The sequence below is a fragment of the Artemia sp. Qi Xiang Cuo genome, chromosome 20 (assembly GCF_049724085.1).
Source record: "Artemia sp. Qi Xiang Cuo chromosome 20, ASM4972408v1, whole genome shotgun sequence".
Classification (NCBI taxonomy): Eukaryota; Metazoa; Arthropoda; class Branchiopoda; order Anostraca; family Artemiidae; genus Artemia; species Artemia sp. Qi Xiang Cuo.
In genome coordinates this window covers 23,424,801-23,452,795 of record NC_142813.1, presented here as the reverse complement: position 1 = coordinate 23,452,795, position 27,995 = coordinate 23,424,801, and the positions used below count along the sequence as shown (strand labels likewise).

The 27,995-nt window shown below is 33.5% G+C and overlaps 1 protein-coding gene across 4 annotated transcripts in view; it reads left to right on the top strand.

The window, feature by feature from the left end:
• The window catches only part of LOC148940024 (uncharacterized), a 318,671-nt gene that overhangs the window by 111,111 nt on the left and 179,565 nt on the right, over positions 1-27,995 (top strand). For 3 of the 4 annotated variants that reach the window (XM_089105703.1, XM_089105704.1, XM_089105702.1), the window contains exon 4: positions 3,539-3,738. In XM_089105703.1, coding sequence (XP_088961829.1) covers positions 3,539-3,738 — 200 coding nt within the window. Of the gene's footprint in view, positions 1-3,104; positions 3,188-3,538; positions 3,739-27,995 lie in introns of all 4 variants that reach the window. The other variant, XM_089105705.1, reaches the window with a different exon arrangement.

The window sequence follows — 27,995 nt, the reverse complement described above, 5'->3', positions numbered from 1 at the left end:
AATTCTCTTGATTTTTCATATTTCATTTTGGATTTATATAGTTGAAATTAAATAGTTGTACTATTTCAGTAGTGTCTTTTTGTGGTTTACATTGTCACTGTTACATTCTCTTGATTTTTAGAAGTTCATTTTTTATTTCTTTCGTTGAAATGCAAGAGTTGGAATATTTCGGTAGTGTTTTCTTGTGCTTTACCTTGTCACAGTTACATTCTCTTGATTTTTCAAAGATCATTTTGAATTTCTTTCGTGAAATGCAAGAGTTGGAATATTTCAGTAGTGTTTTGGCGTGGTTTATCATATCACTGTTACATGCTCTTGATTTTTCAAAGTTCATTTTGAATTTATTTCGTGAAATGAAAGAGTTGGAATATTTCAGTAGTGTTTTCTCATGGTTTACATTTTCAAAGTTACAATATCATGATCTTTCAAAGTTCTTTTTTAATTTCTTTCGTTGAAATGCAAGAGTTGAAATATTTCAGTAGTGTTTTGTCGTGGTTTACCTTGTCACAGTTACATTCTCTTGACTTTTCAAAGTTCATTTTGGATTTTTTTCGTTGAAATGCAAGAGTTGGAATATTTCAGTAGTGTTTTGTCGTGGTTTACCTTGTCATAGTTACATTTTCTTGATTTTTCAAAGTTCATTTTTGAATTTCTATAGTTGAAATGCAAGAGTTGGAATATTTCAGTAGTGTTTTGTTATGGTTTACCTTGTCACAGTTACATTCGCTTGATTTTTCAAAGTTCATTTTTCATTCCTTTCGTTGAAATGCAAGAGTTGGAATATTTCAGTAGTGTTTTGTCATGGTTTACCTTGACACAGTTACATTCTCTTGATTTTTCAAAGCTCATTTTGAATTTCTTTCATTGAAATGCAAGAGTTGGATTATTTCAGTAGTGTTATGTCGTGGTTCACCATCTCACAGTTACATTTTCTTGATCTTTCATAGTTAATTGTGGATTTCTTTCATTGAAATGCAAGAGTTGGATTATTTCAGTAGTGTTTTGTCGTGGTTTACCTTGTCACAGTTACATTCTCTTGATTTTTCAAAGTTCATTTTGAATTTGTTTCATTGAAATGCAAGAGTTGGAATATTTCAGTACGGTTATAGTCGTGGTTTACCTTGTCACAATTACATTCACTTAATTTTTTAAAGTTCATTTTGAATTTGTTTCGTTGAAATGTAAGATTTGGAATATTTCAGTTGTGTTTTGTTATGGTTTACCTTGTCACAGTTACATTCTTATGATTTTTTCAAAGTTCATTTTGAATTTCTTTCATTGAAATGCAAGAGTTGGATTATTTCAGTAGCGTTTTGTTGTGGTTTACCTTGTCACTCTTACATTCTCTTGATTTTTAAAAGTTAATTTTTGATTTCTTTCGTTGAAATTCAAGAGTTGGAATATTTCAGTCTTTTTTTGTTATGGTTTACCTTGTCACAGTTACATTCTCTTAATTTTTTAAAGTTCATTTTGAATTTCTTTCGTTGAAATGCAGCGGGCCGGGAAGCACCGTGGGAAGCGCCGCGGGAAGCGCCGCGGGAAGCTCCGTGGGCCGGGAAGCGGGGGCCCGCTGCCTGGCCCTGCCGTATTTCAACGAAAGAAATTTGGCCAATTCTCCCGCCATAAAGTTGGAGGGAGGGGATTCCCTTTGAGTTTGGGGATAGGGGACCTTTGGGGGGGTTGATGTCTCTGCTAGTTAGGGTCGTTGGTGCTTATGATCCTTGATGGTTCGTACTCACATACACCTTACTACTTGATTTGCAAGGATTTCTAAGGTTTGTTCTGAATTTCATTATTAAAATTCTTTTCTTGCCATCTACATCTCTCTTAGTATCAACTTTTAGTATACTATAACGTTAGACTCTATTTTAAACTGACAACACTGTTCAGACACCACTTGTGTATTATACAGAACACATCGGATAGGTAGAGCTAGGTCAACTCGCAATGTCATTCTATCATCATTAACCATTTTCATAGATTTATGTTGTCTCAAATTTATAATAAATAAGGTATGAATTAACATGCTCTTCATGGTTACCTTAACTGCTAATCACTTTAACCCTTTTTCTCCACCTTCATACAATCCAATTCGTAAATACTATCTAGCTCTGTTTTTTCTCTATTATTCAATTAATATCGTTTGTATAGTCCAATTCGCGAATCCCTTATCCCTTTTTGCAAATGTCAATCAAACAATTCTAGACATGTTACATTCTTAATCGAACTACTTTCGAGTTAAGGCAATTGTCCAAAAAAAATATATCGCTTTTTGCAAGGGGAATCCCCGCTCGTACTCTTTGAAAAGGTGATATTCTTGTAGGCATGAATTCAAAACATGCATGGGCACTTTATAGGTAAAGGATTGGTCACTTTTTGCAGTGTCCACGTGAAACCACAATGTATATTCTTGTAGGCGTGAATGTATGGTTTAATGTATGGTTGAAACCTTTAAGAGAACATAAGGCAAGCAAATAGCATGTAGTTTCAAAACGTGTTTGGCCACTTTATAGGTTTGCACATTTTTTTGCAATGTCCACGTGAAACCACACTGTATATTCTTGTAGGCGTGAATGTACGGTTGAATGTACGGTTCAAAGTACTAGATAGCTTACTACTACTGTGAACAGTGCCCATATCGTAAAACAACCTGACATGCACTATTGGTCGTGAAATATTTTTTGTGCTCCAATATTCAAACTGGAAAAGAATTTGATGGTGGTGAATTTGTCAAGGAAGACCTATGACATTGTTTTTGTTCTTCTGTTTTGCTATCTGATAGCAACTTCAGGTTATAAGTTAAATATTAACCTTTAATCGAAGTTAAAAACTATCTTTTTACAATAAAAATGTTATTTCATTTGAGCTCAAGTCTGCCGGAGAAATGAAAGCAGGTCACAAGGAGTATTTGGAGTAACAATGGAAATGAAGCCGGTATTAGAGTTTAAATTTCTGACGAAAAAGGCTACTAAACGGATACTGTTAAATAATAGTTTGGTCTCTTTGGGCAAAAGCAAATTAAATTCGAAAAAATATTTTTTCATAATTGTAGTTTATTTTTTCATAATTGTAGCGTCTCGATTTTTCGTAGTTTAAAATTTTAGGTGGGTTGATTCCGTTCTGGGTATCTCCATTCATTGTTGAAGGATGCCATTAGATGAGCTTGCAACCTGTTCTTCATTGAAAGGTAAGGAGCCTTAGTAAAAAAAAAGGGAAATTTGGTTTTTCAAGAATGAACTGTATTTCCAGAGGTTAGGGTAGAGTCTTGTATTTGCCTTGGTATACACCATTTTTTAAATGTTTTTATTGCATAAAAATGTTTCTGCTCCAATTTACTCTAGTTAAACCTTATTTGTTCTCTACTTGACGTCTTTATGCATATTTTCCCAGGGTTGATGTGAGTGTTTTTTTCTGTTTGATGCAATCTTTCCTCAAGTGTATATGGCTTTGTTTCATATTAGTTTAATTAATTTCTACTGAATTTCTTCAAAATTATCTTTTTATATTTCTTTTTCTCATTTCGACTGCTTTATTACAGCATTGGCGTTTTGAGTGGGATGAGCTATTTTCAGAAGTTCAAGCGGGAAAGGTATGTGGATTTCGTGCCCTATGTCAAACGCGGTTCTGGCCCAAGAAAAAGAAGACTGCTGCCACGGCTAATTTAAACACATCCTTGACTGTCAAACCACTATGGAAAGGAGATAAGAGACATGGCCCAAATACAATGGATGCTACTCTGTAAGCTATTTCAATATTCTTTTATGCTTTTGCTTTCTGGATAGATATTCATGAATTTTTTTTCAAACGAAAGTAAAGAGCGACATTATGACTTAAAATAGACGCTAAAGTTTTATTTTGCTTTAAAAACACTTCTTATCTCAATTCAGTTGATTAATAACGTCCTACATTGGTCAAAAGCAACGCTCTAGCGTTGCCTATGGTTCTTACCTTAACTTAGACTTTAGATATTCCTGTGCCACCAGGGGCACCCAGGACATCCATGAAGAGCCGTCAGTCGTCACGCACGTGTGCCGCCACCAAAACATCTTCTTCCCATTGGGGTTGTACGGTCTTGTGAATGTTTGACAGGTCCCGTCCATATCTGCGACGCAAGGTGTTTTTTGGCTGACATTTCTTGCGGTTTTCCTGAGGTTGTCATTCCAAGATCTGTCATGGGATCCTGTCGTCCTTCATACGTATACGTGCCCAGGGTATTGCCACCTTCGTTGCCGAATAATTTCCATATTCATGGGCTGGCCTGAGAAAGATCAGACTTTCTGGTTTGTGACGTTATCTCTCCAGTTGAGAATCGTATGAAGGCAATTGTTTTCAAAGGCAAAAACCGTCTCTCTTGTTGTTGACTGAAATTCCAGCACTCACTGCTGTAGATGAGTGCAGAAAGGACATTACTATTAAATAGCCTCGTTTTTAATTTTGTAGAATACTTTTTCGATTGCCATACTGGTTTTAGTCGGTTAAAAGCTCCACTGGATTGCCCTATCCTCAAATGCACTTCCCGCTCACTTGACCCTGAATTCTCTACCGTGTTGCTGAGGTATCTGAACTCTACGACATGCTCAACAGTTGAATCTCCACACTTTATGTTCAGGAGGTAATTAGTTTTTGCCGTACTCTTTGTCTTTTCTTTATTGATCTTGAGGCCAAGTTGGCCAGCCTTTTGACGGATAGTATTCAGGAGATCCTGGAGTTTGGTCTTGTTACTTTCCATCAAGGCAATATCGTCAGTAAAATCCAAATCGGCTAGCTGCCTACGTTCTCCAATGTGGATCCGGAACCCTGTACAATCAATGAGTTTGTAGTCGACAACGAGGACAAAGAGGAACGGAGAAAGAATACAGCCCTGTTTTAGGCCAAACATAATACGGAAATATTTAATATTTCCTTTGTGGATCCGAACACAGAATTCTGTGTTTTCATATAATGCAACAATTATGGCCACTATTTTATCAGGAATTTCATAGTATCGCAGGATTTTCCATAGTGAGTCTCGGTCGATAGAGTCGAAGGCTTTCTCGTAGTCCACGAAAATCATGCACATTTTTTCTCGCCATTCATTGCACATCTCAATCATCATCCGCAGTGTTTAGATAAGATCCATTCGAGAACGGGACTGCCGGAAACCGTGCTGTTCGTCCCATAGGTATTTATCGACGACTGTCTGGATGTGCTGAAGAATAATTTGTGAGAAGAGGTTATAGATAGGAGACTGATGCCCCTCCAGTTGTCACAATTTGTCGCGTCTCCTTTCTTGACGATTTTGATGAGCATAATTTTACCTATGGTTAAATATATTATTTATTATCTTTTCCAGAGCCACTTCGTATAGAAGGGGCGGTCGTGTAAAATTCAAAGGGGGCTCATTTGATCGGAAGTTGAAAGTTCTATTGCCCTTTTTAAGAGTCAAAAGTGATCGTAATGCAACCAGCCCCACTCCTACGCCCTTTTTCCCCCAAATACATTAGATGAAAATTTTGATTAAGCCATTTTGCTCAAAATAGTCCGAAGGTCAAATAACTATGCCTCCGGGTTAGACAACCCCCCACAGCCCCGGTTCGAGGGCTGTAAACTCTGTAAATTGCCCGATGTTAATATATAAGCTTTTTTTTTTACTGGAAAAAGGGAAGGTGTAAGCTTGAGGAAATGTTGAGAGGGATACCGAACCGAATCAAAACATACTGTGTGCATTATAGTTGTCAAAAGGGCGTATCAGTAATACCTAAGGAACAGCTGTGGGTATTAAGTTCAAACTTCCAGGGTATCCTGAGGGGAATGTAAAAAGAATGATTGGAGGGCAACCTGCCCTCATACCCTCTTTAGATGTTCATCCTTCAACATTGATCAAAATTTTGAAACAGAATTTGTTCAAAATATTCAAAAGGTCAATTAACTAAGATACCTGAGATACGGTCAACATCTGAAGATACCTGAGATACCTGATTTATTGAGTATCTTCAATAAAGAACCGCTAAAGGTATTAATTTCAAACCTTGAGGGCATGTTGAAGAGGATGATGAAAAATAATTGAAGGGCAACAAGCCCCCCTCCCAAACCCTGTTTTGCTGCGCTCCCCCAGAGACATTTGACCAAAATTTTGAGGGGGTTGTCAAAAAATCAAAACACACTATATGCAGAGTGGTTGTCAAAATGGCGTAACAGTAATATCTAAGGAACGGCTAAAGGTATTAAACTGGAACTTTCAAGCCACGTTGAAGGGGGTGTTGATGAGAGATCTGAGGGCAACTAGCCCCCTCTGGCCCTTTTATATGCCCTCCTTAACGCTGATAGAAATTTTGAAAAGGCATTTCATTCAAAATAGTCAAAAGGTCTAAGAATTATGCCTCCAGTTATACTGTCACCCAGCCTCCAGGGCAAGGAATGTAAATTATGCAATTTGTCTTTTTTGTGCATGCAGGATTTATCATTGAAAAAGGGGTAATGTTTGATCCCAGACGTGTCCGAAAAGACTAAGGGGTATTGGTGAAATATAGTGAAGTTCTGAGGATTATGTTGAGCAAAATCAAAATATTTCTCGAAATCCAAGTTATCCAAAAGGTGTATCTTCAATATTCACTCGAAATCTCCAGGGACACCGCTGTTTCAACTGCAACTGCCACTCCTCTTGACTTTGATTAATTTTAAAAACTTTTTCAACAAAAAAAGTTCTTCAAAGAAAAGTAAAGAGCTCTATTTAGAAAAAAATGAGTAAAAATATAGTCAAATAATCCTCCAAGCCTAAAACTACCACAAAACACTATCAATGAATAAGCGAAACTCAAAACAAACAGAAATTACAATAAATAGCCGAGTAAAACTCGAAACGAGGAGAAATTAACATGAGCAGGGCTGATAACCCCTATACCTTTTAAAGACCAGAACATAATTTGCGCTTTACGGAAAAAAAGACAAAAACAAATACCCATGCATTGTCAGCTTAATTAACATAGGCTATACTGATATTCGTTCCTCAAGTTTTTTTCAATTTTTTACTCGTGAAATTAAAAAAAGTGAAAACATTTAAAATATTTTGTTTTGAGTAAAGCCTATATTATTATCTGGTCTTGAAAAGGCATATTGCTGAGGTTTCTTATTGGCAGCCATATACACAATCCCTTTTGATTTAGTTTAAAGCTACATTTAGTTTTAAAGCATAATGGCAAATTGCATAATTGTGGGAGGTTTACAAGCCCAATATCCTTAACGACATGTTGCTGGACCGTTCTACTATGCTGAACAAAATGGTTGTCTCAAAATTTTGACTGGATGTGTTTGGGAAATGAAAGGGCTTGAGAGAAAGGCTGTTTGACTTCCAATCTCTTTTTACTCTTAAAAAGGGCACTAGACCTTTTAATTTTGGATTGAACTAGCTCCTTTACAAGCTTCAATGATATTTCTAGTAATAACAGAGTGGTGCTATCCATGATATTACTTATATGCTATTTTGAAAACCTGCATACATTTGAAACCCCATTAACGTACCCTTAAAGTTCTAACTAAGTTGTTCTTTAAATATTGTTTTGTCACCTTTTTGATAGTCCACACCTTCATAGTTTGTTTTGATTTATTTCAACATCCACCTAAATATTCCTTAAAAGCTTCACCTAATGCACTTAGCTTGCACAGTCGCAATAGTTATAGCAGAATTAGTAGCAGTTTGCGCATAGCACCTTTGATTTCTTCAACATCTCTTTCAACATACCCTGAAAGTTTCAGCTTAATACATTTTTTTAAAGCATTTCTGATGCGTCTGATTCACAAACTGTGTGGGCATAGTGTGTTTCGAATTAGTTCCAAACAGTTTCGATATACTCCAAATTTTTCGCCTTAATATCCTTAGTTTTGATAGCAGTAGTAGGTGTAGAATTAATTGTAGTAGCCTAAGCTTTAGTGGCAGTAGTAGTAATAGAAGTAGTAATAATAGTAACATTAGCAGGAGCATGAGTAGAAGCAGTAGCAATGGCATGTAAATATTTTCTTTTGGTTAGTTCAACATCCATCACAACAAACCCTGTTATTTTCAACTTCACACACCAAACTGTACCTAAGATATTGCTGTTACACCCTTTTGACAATCTGCATGCAGACGGCGTGTTGTGCTTCAGTTCACCTTCCCCTCTAAAAATTCCTTGAAAATTTCACCTTCATACCCTTAGGCAGAGTTGTAATGGTAATCGCAGTAATACTATTGAAATTACTAGTAAAAGTGTTGAATAGCGGTAGTACTACTAGCGATAGTAATATTAAGATATTGTCTTTTGGTCAGTAAAACATCCCTCTCATTCAGTCCTGGAAGTTTCAACTTAATACAATTAGCCATAGCTATAACATTACTGGTATATATTTTTGATAATCTGTATCTTCATATGCTTCTTGAAGTATCCATGTCATGCCACTTAGCCTTACAAGTAGTTGCAATAGTAGTAGTAGTAGTAATAGTAGTAGTAGTAGTAGTAGTAGTAAATGTAGAAGTAACAGTAGTATTAGCATTTTGCCTTTCGTTTAGACGATCTTCCTCCTTATGCATTCTCTGGAGGTTCCAACTTAATACACAAATCAATTCTTCAGACTCGCTACTTTGACAATTTGCATGCACATAGTGTCTTTTGATTTAGTTTGAATTTCCCCTCAATACTGTTAATGGATTGCGTGTAGTATTAGTGGTGGTAGTTGTAGTACTATGGGTAGCATGCAAATACTGCCTTTTTGATCATATCCCTTATCATTTTCTGAATATCCCAAATTAATATAATAGTAGTGTAGATATAACAGTTTCAACAAGACAGTCCCATCATATAGCTATAACGATAAGTAGCGCACAGTCCCAACATATAGCTACAATGCTTACAACAAGACAGTCCTGTCATACAAGCAGACAGTGCAATGACCGGATTCAACTACCGTGAAAATTCGTGCTGATCTCTGTTCAAAGTGCTTGATGTTTTCATGGTAGTGATTCGTTTCCTTTATACTGTAATATTTTCCCTATCTGTCTGCTACCTTTAATTGTACACAGTAATCTTTTTTTTGTATGGATGTTCTATTGTATGAATATAGCGATTTTTAATTTTAATAGTTTTTTTTTATTGATGTCATTTTATTGTACTCTAATGATGATATTTTTCTTTTCCAATGATACGATTTTTTACATTCTAAGCATCTTCCCATTTATTTATATGAAATTTGTGTTTGATGTAAGAATTGAACGTGAAACCCGTGATTTCCTAATGTAAAAGAACGACACGTTAATCGAATGAACCAACAAGCCATTGAACATATTATGATTTTAGAAATACATCCAATGTATTGTTTCTGGGACATTGCCCAACTGATGTTAAGCGTCACAATATCGTAACAGGTTCATTCCATTGAACTGGAACAGGTTCAAGCACATTCAATTTATCAATTGGATTTTTGATATGTGTTAAAAGTGACCTGTTTCGGGGTATTTTTATGGCATCATCGTGAGAATATGCATACCACGATGATTTGAGATGCAAACTAGACAAACAATTTCTTCTGATACCTGGGCCCCAAGCCCTACCCCTATCCCTCAACCTTATCCCTCCACCCTCCCTCCAACCCCTCCTCCCTCCAACCATCCCCCCCCACAACTTTTTTTAAAACTTTTTTTAACTTTTTTTAACTTTTTTTTTTAACTTTTTCTAATGGTCATTGAACTGTCTGCTTGTACCTTGGTACCTTGGTTTACCTTGTCACAGTTACATTCTCATGATTTTTCAAAGTTCATTTTGAATTTCTTTCATTGAAATGCAAGAGTTGGATTATTTCAGTAGTATTTTGTTGTGGTTTACCTTGTCACACTTACATTCTCTTTATTTTTCAAAGTTCATTTTGGATATCTTTCGTTGAAATGCAAAAGTTGGAATATTTCAGTAGTGTTTTGTCATGGTTTACCTTGTCAAAGTTACATTCTCTTAATTTTTCAAAGTTCATTTTGAATTTCTTTCGTTGAAATGCAAGCGTTGGAATATTTCAGTAAAGTTTTTTTGTGCTTTACCATGTCACAGTTACATTTTCTTGATTTTTCAAAGTTCATTTTGGATTTCTTTCGTTGAAATGCAAGAGTTGGAATATTTCAGTAGTGTTTTATCATGGTTTACCATGTCACAGTTACATTCTTTTGATTTTTCAAAGTTCATTTTGGATTTCTTTCGTTGAAATGCAAGAGTTGGAAAATTTCAGCAGTATTTTGTCGTGGTTTACCTTGTCACAGTTGCATTCTCTTGATTTTTCAAAGTTCATTTTGAATTTCTTTCATTGAAATTCAAGAGTTGGAATATTTCAGTAGTGTTTTGTTGTGCTTTACCTTGTCACAGTTACATTCTCTTGATTTTTCAAAGTTCATTTTGGATTTCTTTCGTTGAAATACAAGAGTTGGAATATTTCAGTAGTGTTTTGTCATGGTTTACAATGTCACAGTTACATTCTCTTGATTTTTCAAAGTTCATTTTGAATTTCTTTCATTTTGGATTTTTACATTCTCTAGATTTTTCAAAGTTCATTTCGAATTTCTTTCGTGAAATGCAAGAATTGGAATATTTCAGTAGTGTTTTGTCGTGGTTTACCATGTCACAGTTACATTCTCTTGATTTTTCATAGTTCATTTTTAATTTTTTTCGTGAAATTCAAGAGTTGGAATATTTCAGTAGTGTTTTATCGTGGTTTACCTTGACACAGTTACATTCTCTTGATTTTTCAAAGTTCATTTTGGATTTCTTTCCTTGAAATGCAAGAGTTGGAATATTTCAGTAGTGTTTTGTTGTTGTTTACCTTGTCAAACTTACATTCTCTTGATTTTTCAAAGTTCATTTTGGATTTCTTTTGTTGAAATGAAAGAGTTTGAATATTTCAGTAGTGTTTTGTTATGGTTTACCTTGTCACAGTTACATTCTCTTGATTTTTCAAAGTTCATTTTAGATTTCTTTCATTGAAATGTAAGAGTTGGAATATTTCAGTAGTGTTTTGTCGTGGTTTACCTTGTCACAGTTACATTCTCTTGATTTTTCAAAGTTCATTTTGGATTTTTACATTCTCTTGATTTTTTAAAGTTCATTTTGAATTTCTTTCGTTGAAATGCAAGAGTTGGAATATTTCAGTAGTGTCTTGTTGTGCTTTACCTTGTCATTGTTACATTCTCTTGATTTTTCAAAGTTCATTTTGGATTTCTTTCGTTGAAATGCAAGAGTTGGAATATTTCAGTAGCGTTTTGTTGTGCTTTAACTTGCCAAAGTTAAAATCTCTTGATTTTTCAAAGTTCATTTTGAATTTCTTTCGTGAAATGCAAGAGTTGGAATATTTCAGTAGTGTTTTGTAGTGGTTTACCATATCACAGCTACATTCTCTTGATTTTTCAAAGTTCATTTTGAATTTCTTTCATTGAAATGTAAGAGTTGGAAAATTTCAGTAGTGTTTTATCGTGGTTTACCTTTTCACAGTTACATTCTCTTGATCTTTCAAAGTTCATTTTGGATTTTTACATTCTCTTGATTTTTTAAAGTTCATTTTGAATTTCTTTCGTTGAAATGCAAGAGTTGGAATATTTCAGTAGTGTCTTGTTGTGCTTTACCTTGTCATTGTTAAATTCTCTTGATTTTTCAAAGTTCATTTTGGATTTCTTTAGATGAAATGCAAGAGTTGGAATATTTCAGTAGCGTTTTGTTGTGCTTTACCATGCCACAGTTACATTCTCTTGATTTTTCAAAGTTCATTTTGTATTTCTTTCGTGAAATGCAAGAGTTAGAATATTTCAGTGGTGTTTCGTCGTTTTTCACCTTATCAATGTTACATTCTCTTGATTTTTCAAAGTTCATTTTGAATTTCTTTCATTGAAATGCAAGGGTTGGAATATTTCTTTAGTGTTTTGTTGTGCTTTACCATATTACAGTTACATTCTCTTGATTTTTCAAAGTTCATTATGGATTTCTTTCGTTGAAATGCAAGAGTTGTAATATTTCAGTAGTGTTTTGTCATGGTTTACCTTGTCACAGTTACATTCTCTTGATTTTTCAAAGTTCATATTGAATTTCTTTCATTGAAATGCAAGAGTTGGAATATTTCAGTAGTTTTTTGTTGTGCTTTACCATGTCACAGTTACATTCTCTTGATTTTTAAAAGTTCATTTTGGATTTATTTTATTGAAAAGCAAGATTTAGAATATTTCAGTAGTGTTTTGTCGTGGTTTACCTTATCACAATTACATTCTCCTGATTTTTCAAAGTTCATATTTAATTTCTTTCACTGAAATGTAAGAGTTGGAATATTTCAGTAGCGTTTTGTCGTGGTTTACCTTGTCACAGTTACATTCTCTTGATTTTTCAAAGTTCATTCTGAATTTATTTATTGAAATGCAAGAGTTGGAATATTTCAGTAGTGTTTTGTCGTGGTTTACCTTGTCACAGTGACATTCTCTTGATTTTTCAAAGTTCATCTTGAATTTCTTTCGTTGAAATTCAAGAGATGGAATATTTCAGTAGTGTTTTGTCGTAGTTTACCGTGTCACAGTTACATTCTCTTGATTTTTTCAAAGTTCATTTTGGATTTCTTTCGTTGAAATGTGTTTTGTTGTGCTTTACCTTGTCACAATTACATTCTCTTGATTTTTTCAAAGTTCATTTTGGATTTCGTTCGTTGAAATGCAAGAGTTGGAATATTTCAGTAGTGTTTTGCTGTGCTTTACCTTGTCACAGTTACTTTCTCTTGATTTTCAAAGTTCATTTTGGATTTCTTTCGTAAAATGCAAGAGTTGGAATATTTCATTATTGTTTTGTCATGGTTTACCTTGTCACAGTTACATTCTCTTAATTTTTCAAAGTTTATTTTGAATTTCTTTCGTTGAAATGCAAGAGTTGAAATATTTCAGTAGTGTTTTGTTGTGCTTTACCATGTGACAGTTACATTCTCTTAATTTTTAAAAGTTCATTTTGGATTTCTTTCGTTTAAATGCAAGAGTTGGAATATTTCAGTAGTGTTTCGTCATGGTTTACCTTGTCACAGATACATTCTCCTGATTTTTCAAAGTTCATATTTAATTTCTTTCATTGAAATGCAAGAGTTGGATTATTTCAGTAGCGTTTTGTCGTGGTTTACCTTGTCACAGTTACATTCTCTTGATTTTTCAAAGTTCATTTTGAATATATTTCGTGAAATGCAAGAGTTGGAATATTTCAGTAGTGTTTTGTCGTGGTTTACCTTCTCACAGTAATATTCTCTTGATTTTTCAAAGTTCATCTTGAATTTCTTTCGTTGAAATGCAAGAGTTGGAATATTTAAGTAGTGTTTTGTCATGGTTTACCTTGTCACAGTTACATTCTCCTGATTTTTCAAAGTTCATATTTAATTTCTTTCATTGAAATGCAAGAGTTGGATTATTTCAGTAGCGTTTTGTCGTGGTTTACCTTGTCACAGTTACATTCTCTTGATTTTTCCAAGTTCATTTTGAATTTATTTCGTGAAATGCAAGAGTTGGAATATTTCAGTAGTGTTTTGTCGTAGTTTACCGTGTCACAGTTACATTCTCTTGATTTTTCAAAGTTCATTGTGGATTTCTTTCATTGAAATGTGTTTTGTTGTTCTTTAACTTGTCACAATTACATTCTTTTGATTTTTTCAAAGTTCATTGTGGATTTCTTTCGTTGAAATGCAAGAGTTGGAATATTTCAGTAGTGTTTTGTTGTGCTTTACCTTGTCACAGTTACATTCTCTTGATTTTCAAAGTTCATTTTGGATTTCTTTCGTAAAATGCAAGAGTTGGAATATTTCAGTATTGTTTTATCGTGGTTTACCATGTCACAGTTACATTCTCTTGATTTTTCAAAGTTCATTTTTAATTTCTTTCGTGAAATGCAAGAGTTGGAATATTTTAGTAGTGTTTTGTTGTGGTTTACCATGTCAAAGTTACATTCTCTTGATTTTTCAAAGTTCATTTTGGATTTCTTTCATTGAAATGCATGAGATGGAATATTTCAGTAGTGTTTTGTCATGGTTTACCTTGTCATAGTTACATTCTCTTGATTTTTCAAAGTTCATTTTGGATTTCTTTCCTTGAAAAGCAAGAGTTGGAATATTTCTGTAGTGTCTTGTCGCGGTTTAGCTTGTCACAGTGACATTTTCTTGATTTTTCAACGTTCACTTTGGGTTTCTTTCATTGAGATGCAACAGTTTAAATATTTCAGTAGTGTTTTGTAATGGTTTAACTTGTCACAGTTACATTCTCTTGATTTTTCAAATTTCATTTTGGATTTCTTTCGTTGAAATGCAAGAGTTGGAATATTTCAGTAGTGTTTTGTCATGGTTTACCTTGTCACAGTTACATTATCTTGATTTTTCAAAGTTCATTTTGAATTTCTTTCATTGAAATGCAAGAGTTGGAATATTTCAGTGATGTTTTGTCATGGTTTACCTTGTCACAGTTACATTCTCTTGATTTTTCAAAGTTCATTTTGAATTTATTTCATTGAAATGCAAGATTTGGAATATTTCAGTAGTGTTTTGTCATGGTTTACCTTGTCACAGTTACATTCTCTTTATTTTTCAAAGTTCATTTTGAATTTCTTTCATTGAAATTCAAGAGTTGGAATATTTCAATAGTGTTTTGTTGTGGTTTACAAAAAGAGTGAGAGAGACAAAAACACATACAAATACGTAGATTCAGACACACAAACCGAGGAAGACATGCATTGGAATAAGCAATCATCTGCCCAGACACACAGGCAAAAAGAGTGAGAGAGACAAAAACACATACAAATACGTAGATTCAGGCCCACAAACCGAAAAAGACCTGGGTTAATCAAAGTTCACTTAGAGTGGCGCGCCACTCTAAGTGAACCTTGATTAACCCAGGTCTTTCTCGGTTTTTGCGTCTGAATCTACGAAATTGTATGCGTGTTTGTCTCTCTCACTGTTTTTGTCTGTGTGTCTGGGCGGGTGTTTGCTTATTCCAATGCATGTCTTTCTCGTTTTGTGTGTCTGAATCATGGTATCTGCATGTGTTTTTGTCTCTCTCACTGTTTTTGTAAACCACAACAAAACACTATTGAAATATTCCAACTCTTGCATTTCAATGAAAGAAATTCAAAATGAACTTTGAAAAATCAAGAGAATGTAACTGTGACAAGGTAAAACACGACAAAACATCACCGAAATTTTCCAACTCTTGCATTTCAATTAAAGAAATTCAAAATTAACTTTGAAAAATCAAGAGAATGTAACTGTGACAAGGTAAACCATGACAAAACACTACTGAAATATTCCAACTCTTGCATTTCAACGAAAGAAATCCAAAATGAACTTCGAAAAATCAAGAGAATGTAATTGTGACAAGGTAAACCCATAACAAAATACTACTGAAATATTCCAACTCTTGTATTTCAATGAAAGAAACCCAAAATGAACTTTGAAAAATCAAGATAATGTCACTGTGACAAGGTAAACCACGACAAAACACTACTGAAATATTCCAACTCTTGCATTTCAAGGAAAGAAATTCAAAATGAACTTTGAAAAATCAAGAAAATGTAACTATGACAAGGTAAACCATGACAAAACACTACTGAAATATTCCATCTCATGCATTTCAATGAATGAAATCCAAAATGAACTTTGAAAAATCAAGAGCATGCAACTGTGACATGGTAAACCACGACAAAACACTACTAAAATATTCCAATTCTTGCATTTCACGAAAGAAATTAAAAATGAACTTTGAAAAATCAAGAGAATATAACTGTGACATGGTAAACCACGATAAAACACTACTGAAATATTCCAACTCTTGCATTTTACGAAAGAAATCCAAAATGAAATTTGAAAAATCAAGAGAATGTAACTGTGACAAGTTAAACCACAACAAAACACTACTGAAATATATCAACTCTTGCATTTCAATGAAAGAAATCCAAAATGAACTTTGAAAAATCAAGAGAATGTAATTGTGACAAGGTAAAGCACAACAAAACACATTTCAATGAAAGAAATCCACAATGAACTTTGAAAAAATCAAGAGAATGTAACTGTGACACGGTAAACCAGGACAAAACACTACTTAAATATTCCAACTCTTGAATTTCAACGAAAGAAATTCAAGATGAACTTTGAAAAATCAAGAGAATGTCACTGTGACAAGGTAAACCACGACAAAACACTACTGAAATATTCCAACTCTTGCATTTCACGAAATAAATTCAAAATGAACTTTGGAAAATCAAGAGAATGTAACTGTGACAAGGTAAACCACGACAAAACACTACTGAAATATTCCAACTCTTGAATTTCAACGAAAGAAATTCAAAAATGAACGTTGAATAATCAAAAGAATGTATCTATGACAAGGTAAATCACAACGAAAGAGAATTAATATATTTCAACTCTTTAATTTAAAAGAAAGAAATCCAAAATGAACATTGAAAAATTAAAAAAATGTAAGTGTCACATGGTAAAACACAACAAAACACTACTGAACTATTCCAACTCTTGAATTTGAACGAAAGAAATTCAAAATGAACTTTGAAAAATTAAAAAAATGTAACTGTGACAAGGTAAACCATGACAAAACACTACTGAAATATTCCAACTCTTGCATTTCAACGAAAGAAATCCAAAATGAACTTTGTAAAATCAAGAGAATGTAACTGTGACAAGGTGAACCACGACAAAACACTACTGAAATAATCCAACTCTTGCATTTTAATGAAAGAAATTCAAAATGAACATTGAAAAATCAAGAGAATGTAACCGTGATATGGTAAACCACGACAAAACACTACTGAAATATTCCAACTCTTGCATTTCACGAAAGAAATTCAAAATGAACTTTGAAAGATCAAGAGAATGTAACTGTGACAAGGTAAAGCACAACTAAACACTACTGAAATATTCCAACTCTTGCATTTAAATGAAAGAAATTTAAAATGAACTTTGAAAAATCAAGAGAATGTAACAGTGACAAGGTAAACACAACAATACACTACTGAAATATTCCAAATCTTGCATTTCAACGAAAGAAATTCAAAATGAACTTTGAAAAATCAAGAGAATGTAAAAATCCAAAATGAAATTTGAAAAATCAAGAGAATGTAACTTTGACAAGGTAAACCACGACAAAACACTACTGAAATATTCCAATTTTTTATTTCAAAGAAAAAAATCCAAAATGAACTTTTAAAAATCAAGAGAGTATAACTGAGATAAAGTAAAGCATGACAAAACACTACTGAAATATTCCAACTCCTGCATTTCAAGGAAAGAAATTCAAAATGAACTTTTAAAAATCAAGAGAATATAACTGTGACAAGGTAAACCATGACAAATTACTACTGAAATATTCAAACACTTGCATTTCAAGGAAAGAAATCCAAAATGAACTTTGAAAAATCAAGAGAATGTAACTGTGCCAAGGTAAACCACGAAAACCCGCTATTGAAATATTCCAACTCTTGCATTTCACGAAAGAAATTCAAAATAAAACTTTGATAAATCAAGAGAATGTAACTGTGACATGGTAAACCACGAAAAAACACTACTGAAATATTCCAACTCTTGCATTTCACGAAAAAAATTCAAAATGAACTTTGAAAAATCAAGAGAATGTAAAAATTCAAAATGAAAGAAATTCAAAATGAACTTTGAAAAATCAAGAGACTGTAACTGTGACATGGTAAACCATGACAAAACACAACTGAAATATTCCAACTCTTGCATTTCAACGAAAGAAATCCAAAATGAACTTTGAAAAATCAAGAGAATGTAACTGTGACAGGGTAAAGCACAACAAAACACTACCGAAATATTCCAACTCTTGCATTTCAACGAAAGAAATCCAAAATGAACTTTGAAAAATCAAGAGAATGTAACCGTGATATGGTAAACCACGACAAAACACTACTGAAATATTCCAACTCTTGCATTTCACGAAAGAAATTCAAAATGAACTTTGAAAGATCAAGAGAATGTAACTGTGACAAGGTAAAGCACAACTAAACACTACTGAAATATTCCAACTCTTGCATTTCAACGAAAGAAATTTAAAATGAACTTTGAAAAATCAAGAGAATGTAACAGTGACAAGGTAAAGCACAACAAGACACTACTGAAATATTCCAACTCTTGCATGTCAACGAAAGAAATTCAAAATGAACATTGAAAAATCAAGAGAATGTAAAAATCCAAAATGAAATTTGAAAAATCAAGAGAATGTAACTTTGACAAGGTAAACCACGACAAAACACTACTGAAATATTCCAACTCTTGCATTTCAAGGAAATAAATCCAAAATGAACGTTGAAAAATCAAGAGAATGTAACTGTGACAAGGTAAAGCACAATAAAAGACTATTGAAATATTCCAACTCTGGCATTTCAACGAAAGAAATCCAAAATGAACTTTGAAAAATCAAGAGAATATAACTGTGACAAGGTAAACCACGACAAATTACTACTGAAATATTCAAACACTTGCATTTCAAGGAAAGAAATCCAAAATGAACTTTGAAAAATCAAGAGAATGTAACTGTGCCAAGGTAAACCACGAAAACCCGCTATTGAAATATTCCAACTCTTGCATTTCACGAAAGAAATTCAAAATAAAACTTTGATAAATCAAGAGAATGTAACTGTGACATGGTAAACCACGAACAAACACTGCTGAAATATTCCAACTCTTGCATTTCACGAAAGAAATTCAAAATAAACTTTGAAAAATCAAGAGAATGTAAAAATTCAAAATGAAAGAAATTCAAAATGAACTTTGAAAAATCAAGAGAATGTAACTGTGACATGGTAAACCAGGACAAAACACTACTGAAATATTCCAACTCTTGCATTTCAAAGAAAGAAATCAAAAATGAACTTTGAAAAATCAAGAGAATGTAACTGTGACAAGGTAAAGCACAACAAAACACTACCGAAATATTCCAACTCTTGCATTTCAACGAAAGAAATCCAAAATGAACTTTGAAAAATCAAGAGAATGTAACTGTGACAAGGTAAAACACGACAAAACACTACTGAAATAATCCAACTGTTACATTTCAATGAAAGAAATTCAACATGAACTTCGAAAAATCAAGAGAATGTAACTGTGATATTTTAAACCACGACAAAACACTACTGAAATATTCCAACTCTTGCATTTCACGAAAGAAATTCAAAATGAACTTTGAAAGATCAAGAGAATGTAAATGTGACAATGTAAAGCACAACAAAGCACTACTGAAATATTCCAACTCTTGCATTTCAACGAAAGAAATCCAAAATGAACTTTGAAAATTCAAGAGAATTTAACAGTTACAAGGTAAAGCACAACAAGACACTACTGAAATATTCAAACTCTTGCATTTAAACGAAAGAAATTCAAAATGAACTTTGAAAAATCAAGAGACTGTGAAAATCCAAAATGAACTTTGAAAAATGAAGAGAATGTAACTGTGACAAGGTAAACCACGACAAAACACTACTGAAATATTCCAACTCTTGCATTACAAGGAAAGAAATCCAAAATGAACTTTGAAAAATCAAGAGAATGTAACTGTGACAAGGTAAACCATAACAATACACTACTGAAATATTCCAACTCTTGCATTTCAACGAAAGAAATCCAAAATGAAGTTTGAAAAATCAAGAGAATGTAACTGTGACAAGGTAAACCACGACAAAACACTACTGAAATATTCCAACTCTTGCATTTCAACGAAAGAAATCCAAAATGAACTTTGAAAAATCAAGACAATGTAACTGTGACAAGGTAAACCACGACAAAACACTATTGAAATATTCCAACTCTTGCATTTCACGAAAGAAATTCAAAATGAACTTTGAAAAATCAAGAGAATATAAAAATCCAAAATGAAAGAAATTCAAAATGAACTTTGAAAAATCAAGAGAATGTAACTGTGACACGGTAAACCATGACAAAACACTACTGAAATATTCCAACTCTTGCATTTCAACGAAAGAAATCTCAAAATGAACATTGAAAAATCAAGAGAATGTAATTCTGACAATGTAAATCACAACAAGACACTACTGAAATATTCCAACTCTTGCATTTCAACGAAAGAAATTCAAAATGAAATTTGAAAAATCAAGAGAATGTAACTGTGACAAGGTAAACCATAACAAAACACTACTGAAATATTCCAACATTTGCATTCCAACGAAAGAAATCCAAAATGAACTTTGAAAAATCAAGAGAATGTAACTGTGACAAGGTAAACCACAACAAAACACTACTGAAATATTCCAACTCTTGCATTTAAACGAAAGAAATTCAAAATGAACTTTTAAAAATTAAGAAAATTTAACTGTGACAAGGTAAAACATGACAAAACACTACTGAAATATTCCAACTCTTGAGTTTCAACGAAAGAAATCCAAAATGAATTTTGAAAAATCAAGAGAATGTAACTGTGACAAGGTAAACTACAACAAAACACTACTGAAATAATCCAACTCTTGCATTTCAATGAAAGAAATTCAAAATGAACTTTGAAAAATAATGAGAATGTAACTGTGACAAGGTAAACCAAGGTACAAGCAGACAGTACAATAACCATAAAAAAAAGTTAAAAAAAAGTTTTAAAAAAGTTAAAAAAAAGTTAAAAAAGTTAAAAAAAGTAAAAAAAAAGTAACAAAAAAGTAAAAAAAAAAGTTGTGGGGGGGATGGTAGGAGGGAGGAGGGGGAGGGGTTGGAGGGAGGGTGGAGGGATAGGGTTGAGGGATAGGGGTAGGACTTGGGGCCCAAGTATCAGAAGAAATTGTTTTTCTAGTATGCATCTCAGTAATCATCGTGGTATGCATATTCTCACGATGATGCCATAAAAATACCCTGAAACAGGTCACTTTTAACAATATATCAAAAATCCAATTGATAAATCGAATGTGCTTGAACCTGTTCCAGTTCAATGGAATGAACCTGTTACGATATTGTCACGCTTAACATCAGTTGGGCAATGTCCCAGAAACAATACATTGGATGTATCTCTAAAATCGCAATATGTTCAATGGTTTGTTGGTTCAGTTAATTAACGTGTCGCTCTTTTACCTTAGGAAATCACGGGTCTCACGTTCGATTCCTATATCAAACACATTTTTCATATAAATCAATGGGAAGATACTTAGAATGTAAAAAATCGTATCATTGGAAAAGAAAAATATCATCATTAGAGTACAATAAAATGACATCAATAAAAAAAAACTATTAAAATTAAAAATCCATATATTCATACAATAGAACATCCATACAAAAAAAAGATTACTGTGTACAATTAAAAGTAGCAGACAGATAGGGAAATTATTACAGTATAAAGGAAACGAATCACTACCATGAAAACATCACGCACTTTGAACAGAAACAACAGCACGAATTTTTCATGGTGGTTGAATCCGGTCATTGCACTGTCTGCTTGTATGACAGGACTGTCTTGTTGTAAGCATTGTAGCTATATGGTGGGACTGTGCGCTACTTATCGTTATAGCTATATGATGGGACTGTCTTGTTGAAACTGTTATATCTACACTGCTTATAATCAGTTATTCCTGTGTTACACCCTTTCGACAATCCGTATACACATAACATGTTTTGATTTAGTTTAACACTCTCCTCGACATTCTTTAAAAGGCTCATCTGAATGCCCTTCGTCTTCCTGGAAAGTATAGTTCAAACATGCCTACCTTTCTCAATAATTAATTAAAAAAACTTTCCAAAAAATAAGTTTTTCAAAGAAAAGTAAAGGCCATTTTAAACTTAAGCTCAGGAGATACAAATACCTGTTAAAATTCAAACTCAAAACGACCAAAAATTACTGTTAAAGAATAAGCAAAGCCCAAAACGAACAGAAATTAAATAAACAATCATAGCAAAAAACATAAAACAAGTAGGCTAATAATATAAATGAATAAATAGTTCCTAAAGCTAGTAATGCTTAGATTGAATATGAAAATCAAGCTTAAAAAATTGCTATTGAAGTATAAATGAAACGTAAAACGAAGAAAAATTAAATAAACAATTAATGCAAACAAACATACAACAGATATTAATGTAAATGAATAAATAAATCTTAAAACGAGTGAAAATTAAATTGAATATGCAAATCAAGCTTGAAACAAATAAAAGTCACTACAAACAAGAGTTTGGGTATCGCCTCTTTATCTCGCTGTAAAATTCTAAAACCTACTGCGGCATTGGCACTTTACTGAAAACCCATTTTATTACAAATATTTTCCTTTGTACTTAATATTGAAAATACACATTAAAATTATAGTAAAATTTTGAACTGATGAGCTTTCAGCAATTAATATCATTATAAATCGAATGCTCAGTTTAATTTATTAGTTCTTCCTAAGGTTGTTCAAGATGAATATTGATTCGCTACGAACAAGAGTTAGGATACTACCCCCTTCCTTAACTGTAAATAAAAACCAAAAGCCTACTGCGTCATTGGCGCTTAGCTAAAAACGAATTATATTACAAATATTTTATTTTCCAGTTCTTACAGCATTAAAAATAAAAATAAAATTACAGTGAAATAAAATTCTTGAACTGATGGATGTTTCACCAATTAATATAATTAAACATTAAATATTCAATTTGATGTTGTTTATACTATCCAAGACTGTTCAAGACGCATATAGTTTTCAGTAAAGTTCCAATGACGCAGTAGGTTTTAGACTTTTACAGTGAGAGAAGGAGGTGATACCCAAACTCCTGTTTGTAGTGATTTTGTTCGTTTCAAGCTTGATTTCCATATTCAATTTAAGTTCGTTTAAGATTGTTGTATGTTTTTCGCTACGGTTGTTTATTTAATTTCTGTTCATTTTGGGTTTCATTTATTCTTTAATAGTAATTTCTGGTCGTTTTGAGTTTCAATTTTAAAAGGTATTTGTATGTGCTGGGCTTGTCAAAGTAACAATACCAAAGTGAAAAAATGGGTTTGTGTCAACCTCGGAGTTTTTATTATCTGATGTTTGCACTATTTTTAACTAGGGAATGGCTATCTCAAACTTTTTATCGGATGGGTCTGGGGAAAAAAGGTGCGAGGGGGGCTAATTGCCCTTCGGTCTCTTTTGAATCTTTAAAAGTGAACTAGAACTTTCTATTTTCAATCAAATGAGCCCTTTGTGAAGTTTATGCGAGCATCCTTTCTGTAAGAACCATATATACCCCCAGAGTATAACTTACAACTTCTTTCCCTGGGCCCTGGGGGCTGTGTCAACCCCGGAGTCTTAATATCTGATGTTTGAACAATTTTTAATGAAATGGTCATGTCAAATTTTTATCGGATGGGTTTATCCATCCGGTAAACCCAAAGACGTGGAGGGTGGGAGGGGCTAACTGCCCTCCCATCTTTTTTTACTCTGAGAAAATGAGCTAGAAATTTTAATTTCCATTCAAATGAGCCCTCTCTGAAGTTTATACGAGCATCCCTTTCATAAGGACTATATACAGCCCCAGGATATAGCTTACAATGCCAGTCCCCAGGCCCTTGGGGGTTGTGTCGACACCGGAGTTTTTGTTATCTGACCTTTGAACTATTTAAAAAAAATAGCTATCTCAAAATTTGTATTGGATGGGTTTGGGGACAAAAGGGTTTGGGGGGGGGGGGGCTAGTTGCCCTCGGATATCTTTTGACTCTTAAAAAGTGAACTAGAACTTTCAATTTCCAATCAAATGAGCCCTGTCTGAAGTTTATACGAGCATTCCTTTCATAAAAACCATATACGCCCCCAGGGCAACATTTACAACACCGACCTCCCAGGCCCTGGGAGGTTGTGTTTACATCGGATTTTTGTTATCTAATTTTTGAACAATTTTCAAAAACTGGTTATCTCAAAATTTGTAGCTGATGGTTTTGGGGAAAAAGGAAGTGGGGGGCTAGTTGCCCTTTAATATGTTGACTCTTAAAAAATGAACTAGAACTTCAAATTTCCAATCAAATGTGCCCTCAATGAAGTTTATAAGAGCATCCCTTTCATAAGAATCATACATGCCTCTAGGGTATAACTTAGAGAGCCTTCCTCTCGGCTCTGGAGGATTGTATTGACACCTGATTTTTTCTTATCTGACCTTTGAACTATTTTTAACAAAATTTCTATCTCAAAATTTTCATCAGATGGGTTTGGAAAAAGAAGGCGTGGTGGGGGGCTAGTTACCCTTGGATCTCTTTTTTCTATGAAAATGTGAGCTTGAACTTTTAATTTCTAATCAAATGAGCCCTCTCTGAAGTTTATACGAGCATCCCTTTCATAAGAACCATATATGCCCGAGGGCATAACTTAAAGCGCCCACCCCTAGGGGGTTATTTCTACACCTGAGTTTTTGTTATTTGACTTTTGAACAATTTTTAACTTAATGGCTATCTCAAAACTTTATCGGATATATTTAGGGAAAAGGGGGCGGGGAGGGGGCTAGTTACCCTCCAATCTCTTTTGACTCTTAAAAAGTAAACCAGAACTTTCAATTTCCAATCAATGAGCCCTTTTTGAAGTTTGTACGAGCATCCCTTCCATATGAACCATATATGCCCCCAGGGCATAACTTACAACGCCTGTCCCCGGGACAAGTATTACTGTCCTTAATTTGTACAGCATATCCTTTATGCAATTTACACGGATTGCATAGTCTACACTTTTCATTATAGTCATCAACTGTAGTACAGTTCTCACATGATGACCAGCTACCCAATGTATATAAACATAGTGAACATGTATGATACATTTTTTCGATGATGTCCGTCTCACTGCCAAAAAGAAACTGACTCAAAAATCAATAAAAAAAGACAATGTCTTCTAGGAGGAGGAGGTGGAGGAAAATTAATTGAGTATCGTCACAAAAACTTATTTCCTATTGTTTTAAAGAATGAATTTCTATGTAGTGATTAAAAGCAGAATCACAATGTCAGTTTGTTTTGTTTCAATTAATAAATCAATAAATTGAGTAAATACATTTGATTCAGAACGCATAAGCTTCATACAATGATCCAAAGATGGGGAATCAGTTCCTATGAATCTGTTAAGCATTTCTAGAGATAATATTTTCCGTTCAAGACATAATTCTAGAAAGTTATCATCTAACACAAAATATTTTTCTAGTTTAACTAGATTCCGTAAGATCTTCTGTTTCTGAAATCCAATCATTCTAGTTCTCGATCCTCCCACCACCAGTAATAGACTAAAATAACAATTGCAAGTTTCTACTTTGTGCACAATCTCAATACCTCTTGGTCATCCCCCCATTATAGAGAGAGAAAGTGGAGTAAATGATCATCTAGAGTGTCTAATCAAAAAAAAGCATTATAAAAAAACATTTTTACTGACAGAAATGTAATAAAAGAATATATTTTCACTCTCGTTGCGTTGGGCGAGTCAATCCATTTTCCTCAATGTGCTTCATAATAGCATTCAATCCATGCTGTAGTCGTGATAAATATATTATATTCACTTTTGCGGCAGAGCATAATTGTTCATCTGACTTAAATTTACTCAATGATATAACGTATCTGCCAAACATCTCATCTCACTCAAATGTTAGTCGGGAATCCTTTCCAATTTCAACTGCTACATTGGGGGCTCTTGTCTTCACAACATCACTGTCAGCTCCTATGAGGTGTAATAGTGTGAAACTAGTCATTTTCATAATATTTGAACGTTTATTTCTCCAATTTGAAATAATGTAAACTAATCAAATTCAACTTATTGACTGAGATACTAACTCGATATTGGACTTTTTATATCCACGCTCAATGTCAGAGTAAAAGCATTAACTCCTATAATCATGCTACAATGAAGAATCATGTCCAACATTAAAACATCCATAACAGCCTGAAAAACTATTAAAAACCATATATCCATACAATAAAACATCCATACAAAAAAAGACATTAAATAAAACACCAACTATATAACAATACGTATAATCAATCATAAAGTAACACACATATTCAACAATATATCAAAACCCATCTCTGTAATAACAATCAGACTCCCATACAATAAAACATCAACATAACACCAATACAACAATAAAAATCCACAAACATAAAACACCCATATACATGTCTTGTCTCTTTAATTGATACAGTAATGTCCTATCTATCTGCTACCTTAGATTGACACAGTAATGTCCTATCACCCCTCTCTCTTTAATTGACACAGTAATGTCCTATTACTCCTCTCTCTTTAATTAACACAGTAATGTCCTATTACCCCCGTCTCTTAGATTGACACAGTAATGTCCTATTACCCCCGTCTCTTAGATTGACACAGTAATGTCCTATTACCCCAGTCACTTAGATTGGCCTATCACTACTTGCAGTAGCAAATGTACTAGCTGTGTCTGCGGCTGTGACTACTTTGGACTGCGACAACTTGTGACTTGGATTGTGACTGCTTGCAACTGTGACAACATCTACTTGTGACTACTTTCAATGATTGTTGAGGGGGATGTTGAACAATATCAAAACAAACTTTGTGCATGCTGAATGTCAAAACGGCGCATAAGCAATATCTTAGGAACGGCTGAGGGCACTGAGTTGAAACTTTCAGGGCATGTCGAACGGCGATTTGAGGGTAATAGGCAGTCTGTTCATTTTAGAACCCCCCTCCTAAAACCTGACGAAACTCTAAAATTTTGTTCACTGATAAAAACTCTAATTTTGTTCAAAATAGTCAAAACATCTAATAACTATGCCTCTGAGATGTCACGCCCCCAACAGACCTGGATAAAGGATTGTAAATTATGCAATTTGCCAATTTTTTACATAGATGATAGTAGAATGTATCTGTGGAATTCTATGGAAGCTATAGAAAAAAATTTCTATGGACGCTATACACCTTTTCAAAGAAAGTGAATATCCTCTCACACCTATACTTCCTTGGTACCTTTCCAAGCAAACTGATAAAAAAACATGTCTTTAGCAATTTCGTTCATCATGATAGTGTATAAGGTTTGAAAACTACGCCTGAGGCAGTGCAGTTTGACGTGTACATTTTAAAAAGCGAGCCAACCTTTACCTATAAAGTGAAAAACACGTTTTGGAAATATAGCATTTGTGATTTGGATCGTATGAAGGTGGAGAAAAAAGGGCTAAGTATTTGCGAATTGGACTATACGAACGATATTAATTGAATAATAGGGAAAAAAGTGAAGATGGAGCATTTTAATAAAGTGTGTTCACATGACAATGTTATTGTAGAATTTAATGTTGACAAGGAGAAGTATTTAAACTATGAAAAAAGTACAAGCGGTAGCACTATCTGAAATGTATGCATGCATTTTCATGACAGTAAGGAATTGAATTTCTTTGGAGTACCGAAAAAATTCAACTCTTATGTTGGTGGATATGCAAGATTGAAATCTCCAGAGATGATTGCACTCAAAGAGAATGCCAATAAAAAAATAATCGTTGATGATAGAGGACAACTCCTTGCTACTGTTGCAGGTAACACATTACCTACTGATACAGCCTATCGTCAGCTTACGGGTATTAGCATTCAACAGAAGATCAAAAAAAGAAAGGCATACCCTTCTACTAATATCATAAACCATATCTTATATACGTGCCGAAACTATTACCTGTGTAAAAATAATGTGACAATAGACAGTGAAATTGCCAAAAAAATAAAAAGGGCAATGGCAGAAAATACCACCATGGAATATAGTGATGTATCAATGAAAAAACAAGTCCCAGAATACTTTACTTCCTTTGATCAAGAAGTCAATGGGCCAAATAATACCAGAGACGAACAGTATACTTAGCCTTTTGATGACACACCAGTCAAAGTCGCCTATGACTCAAAATGGAATAATAATTATTCTACAGATTACGAACTGAGAGAAGACAATAGCTACAATATCAAGAAAGAACATGGTGAACTATTTTATGGAACAGATTCAAAATGTCCAAAGTTGATCATTGATATTAATAATGTATCATAATATATTTTTCTATTAATATATATATAGCATTA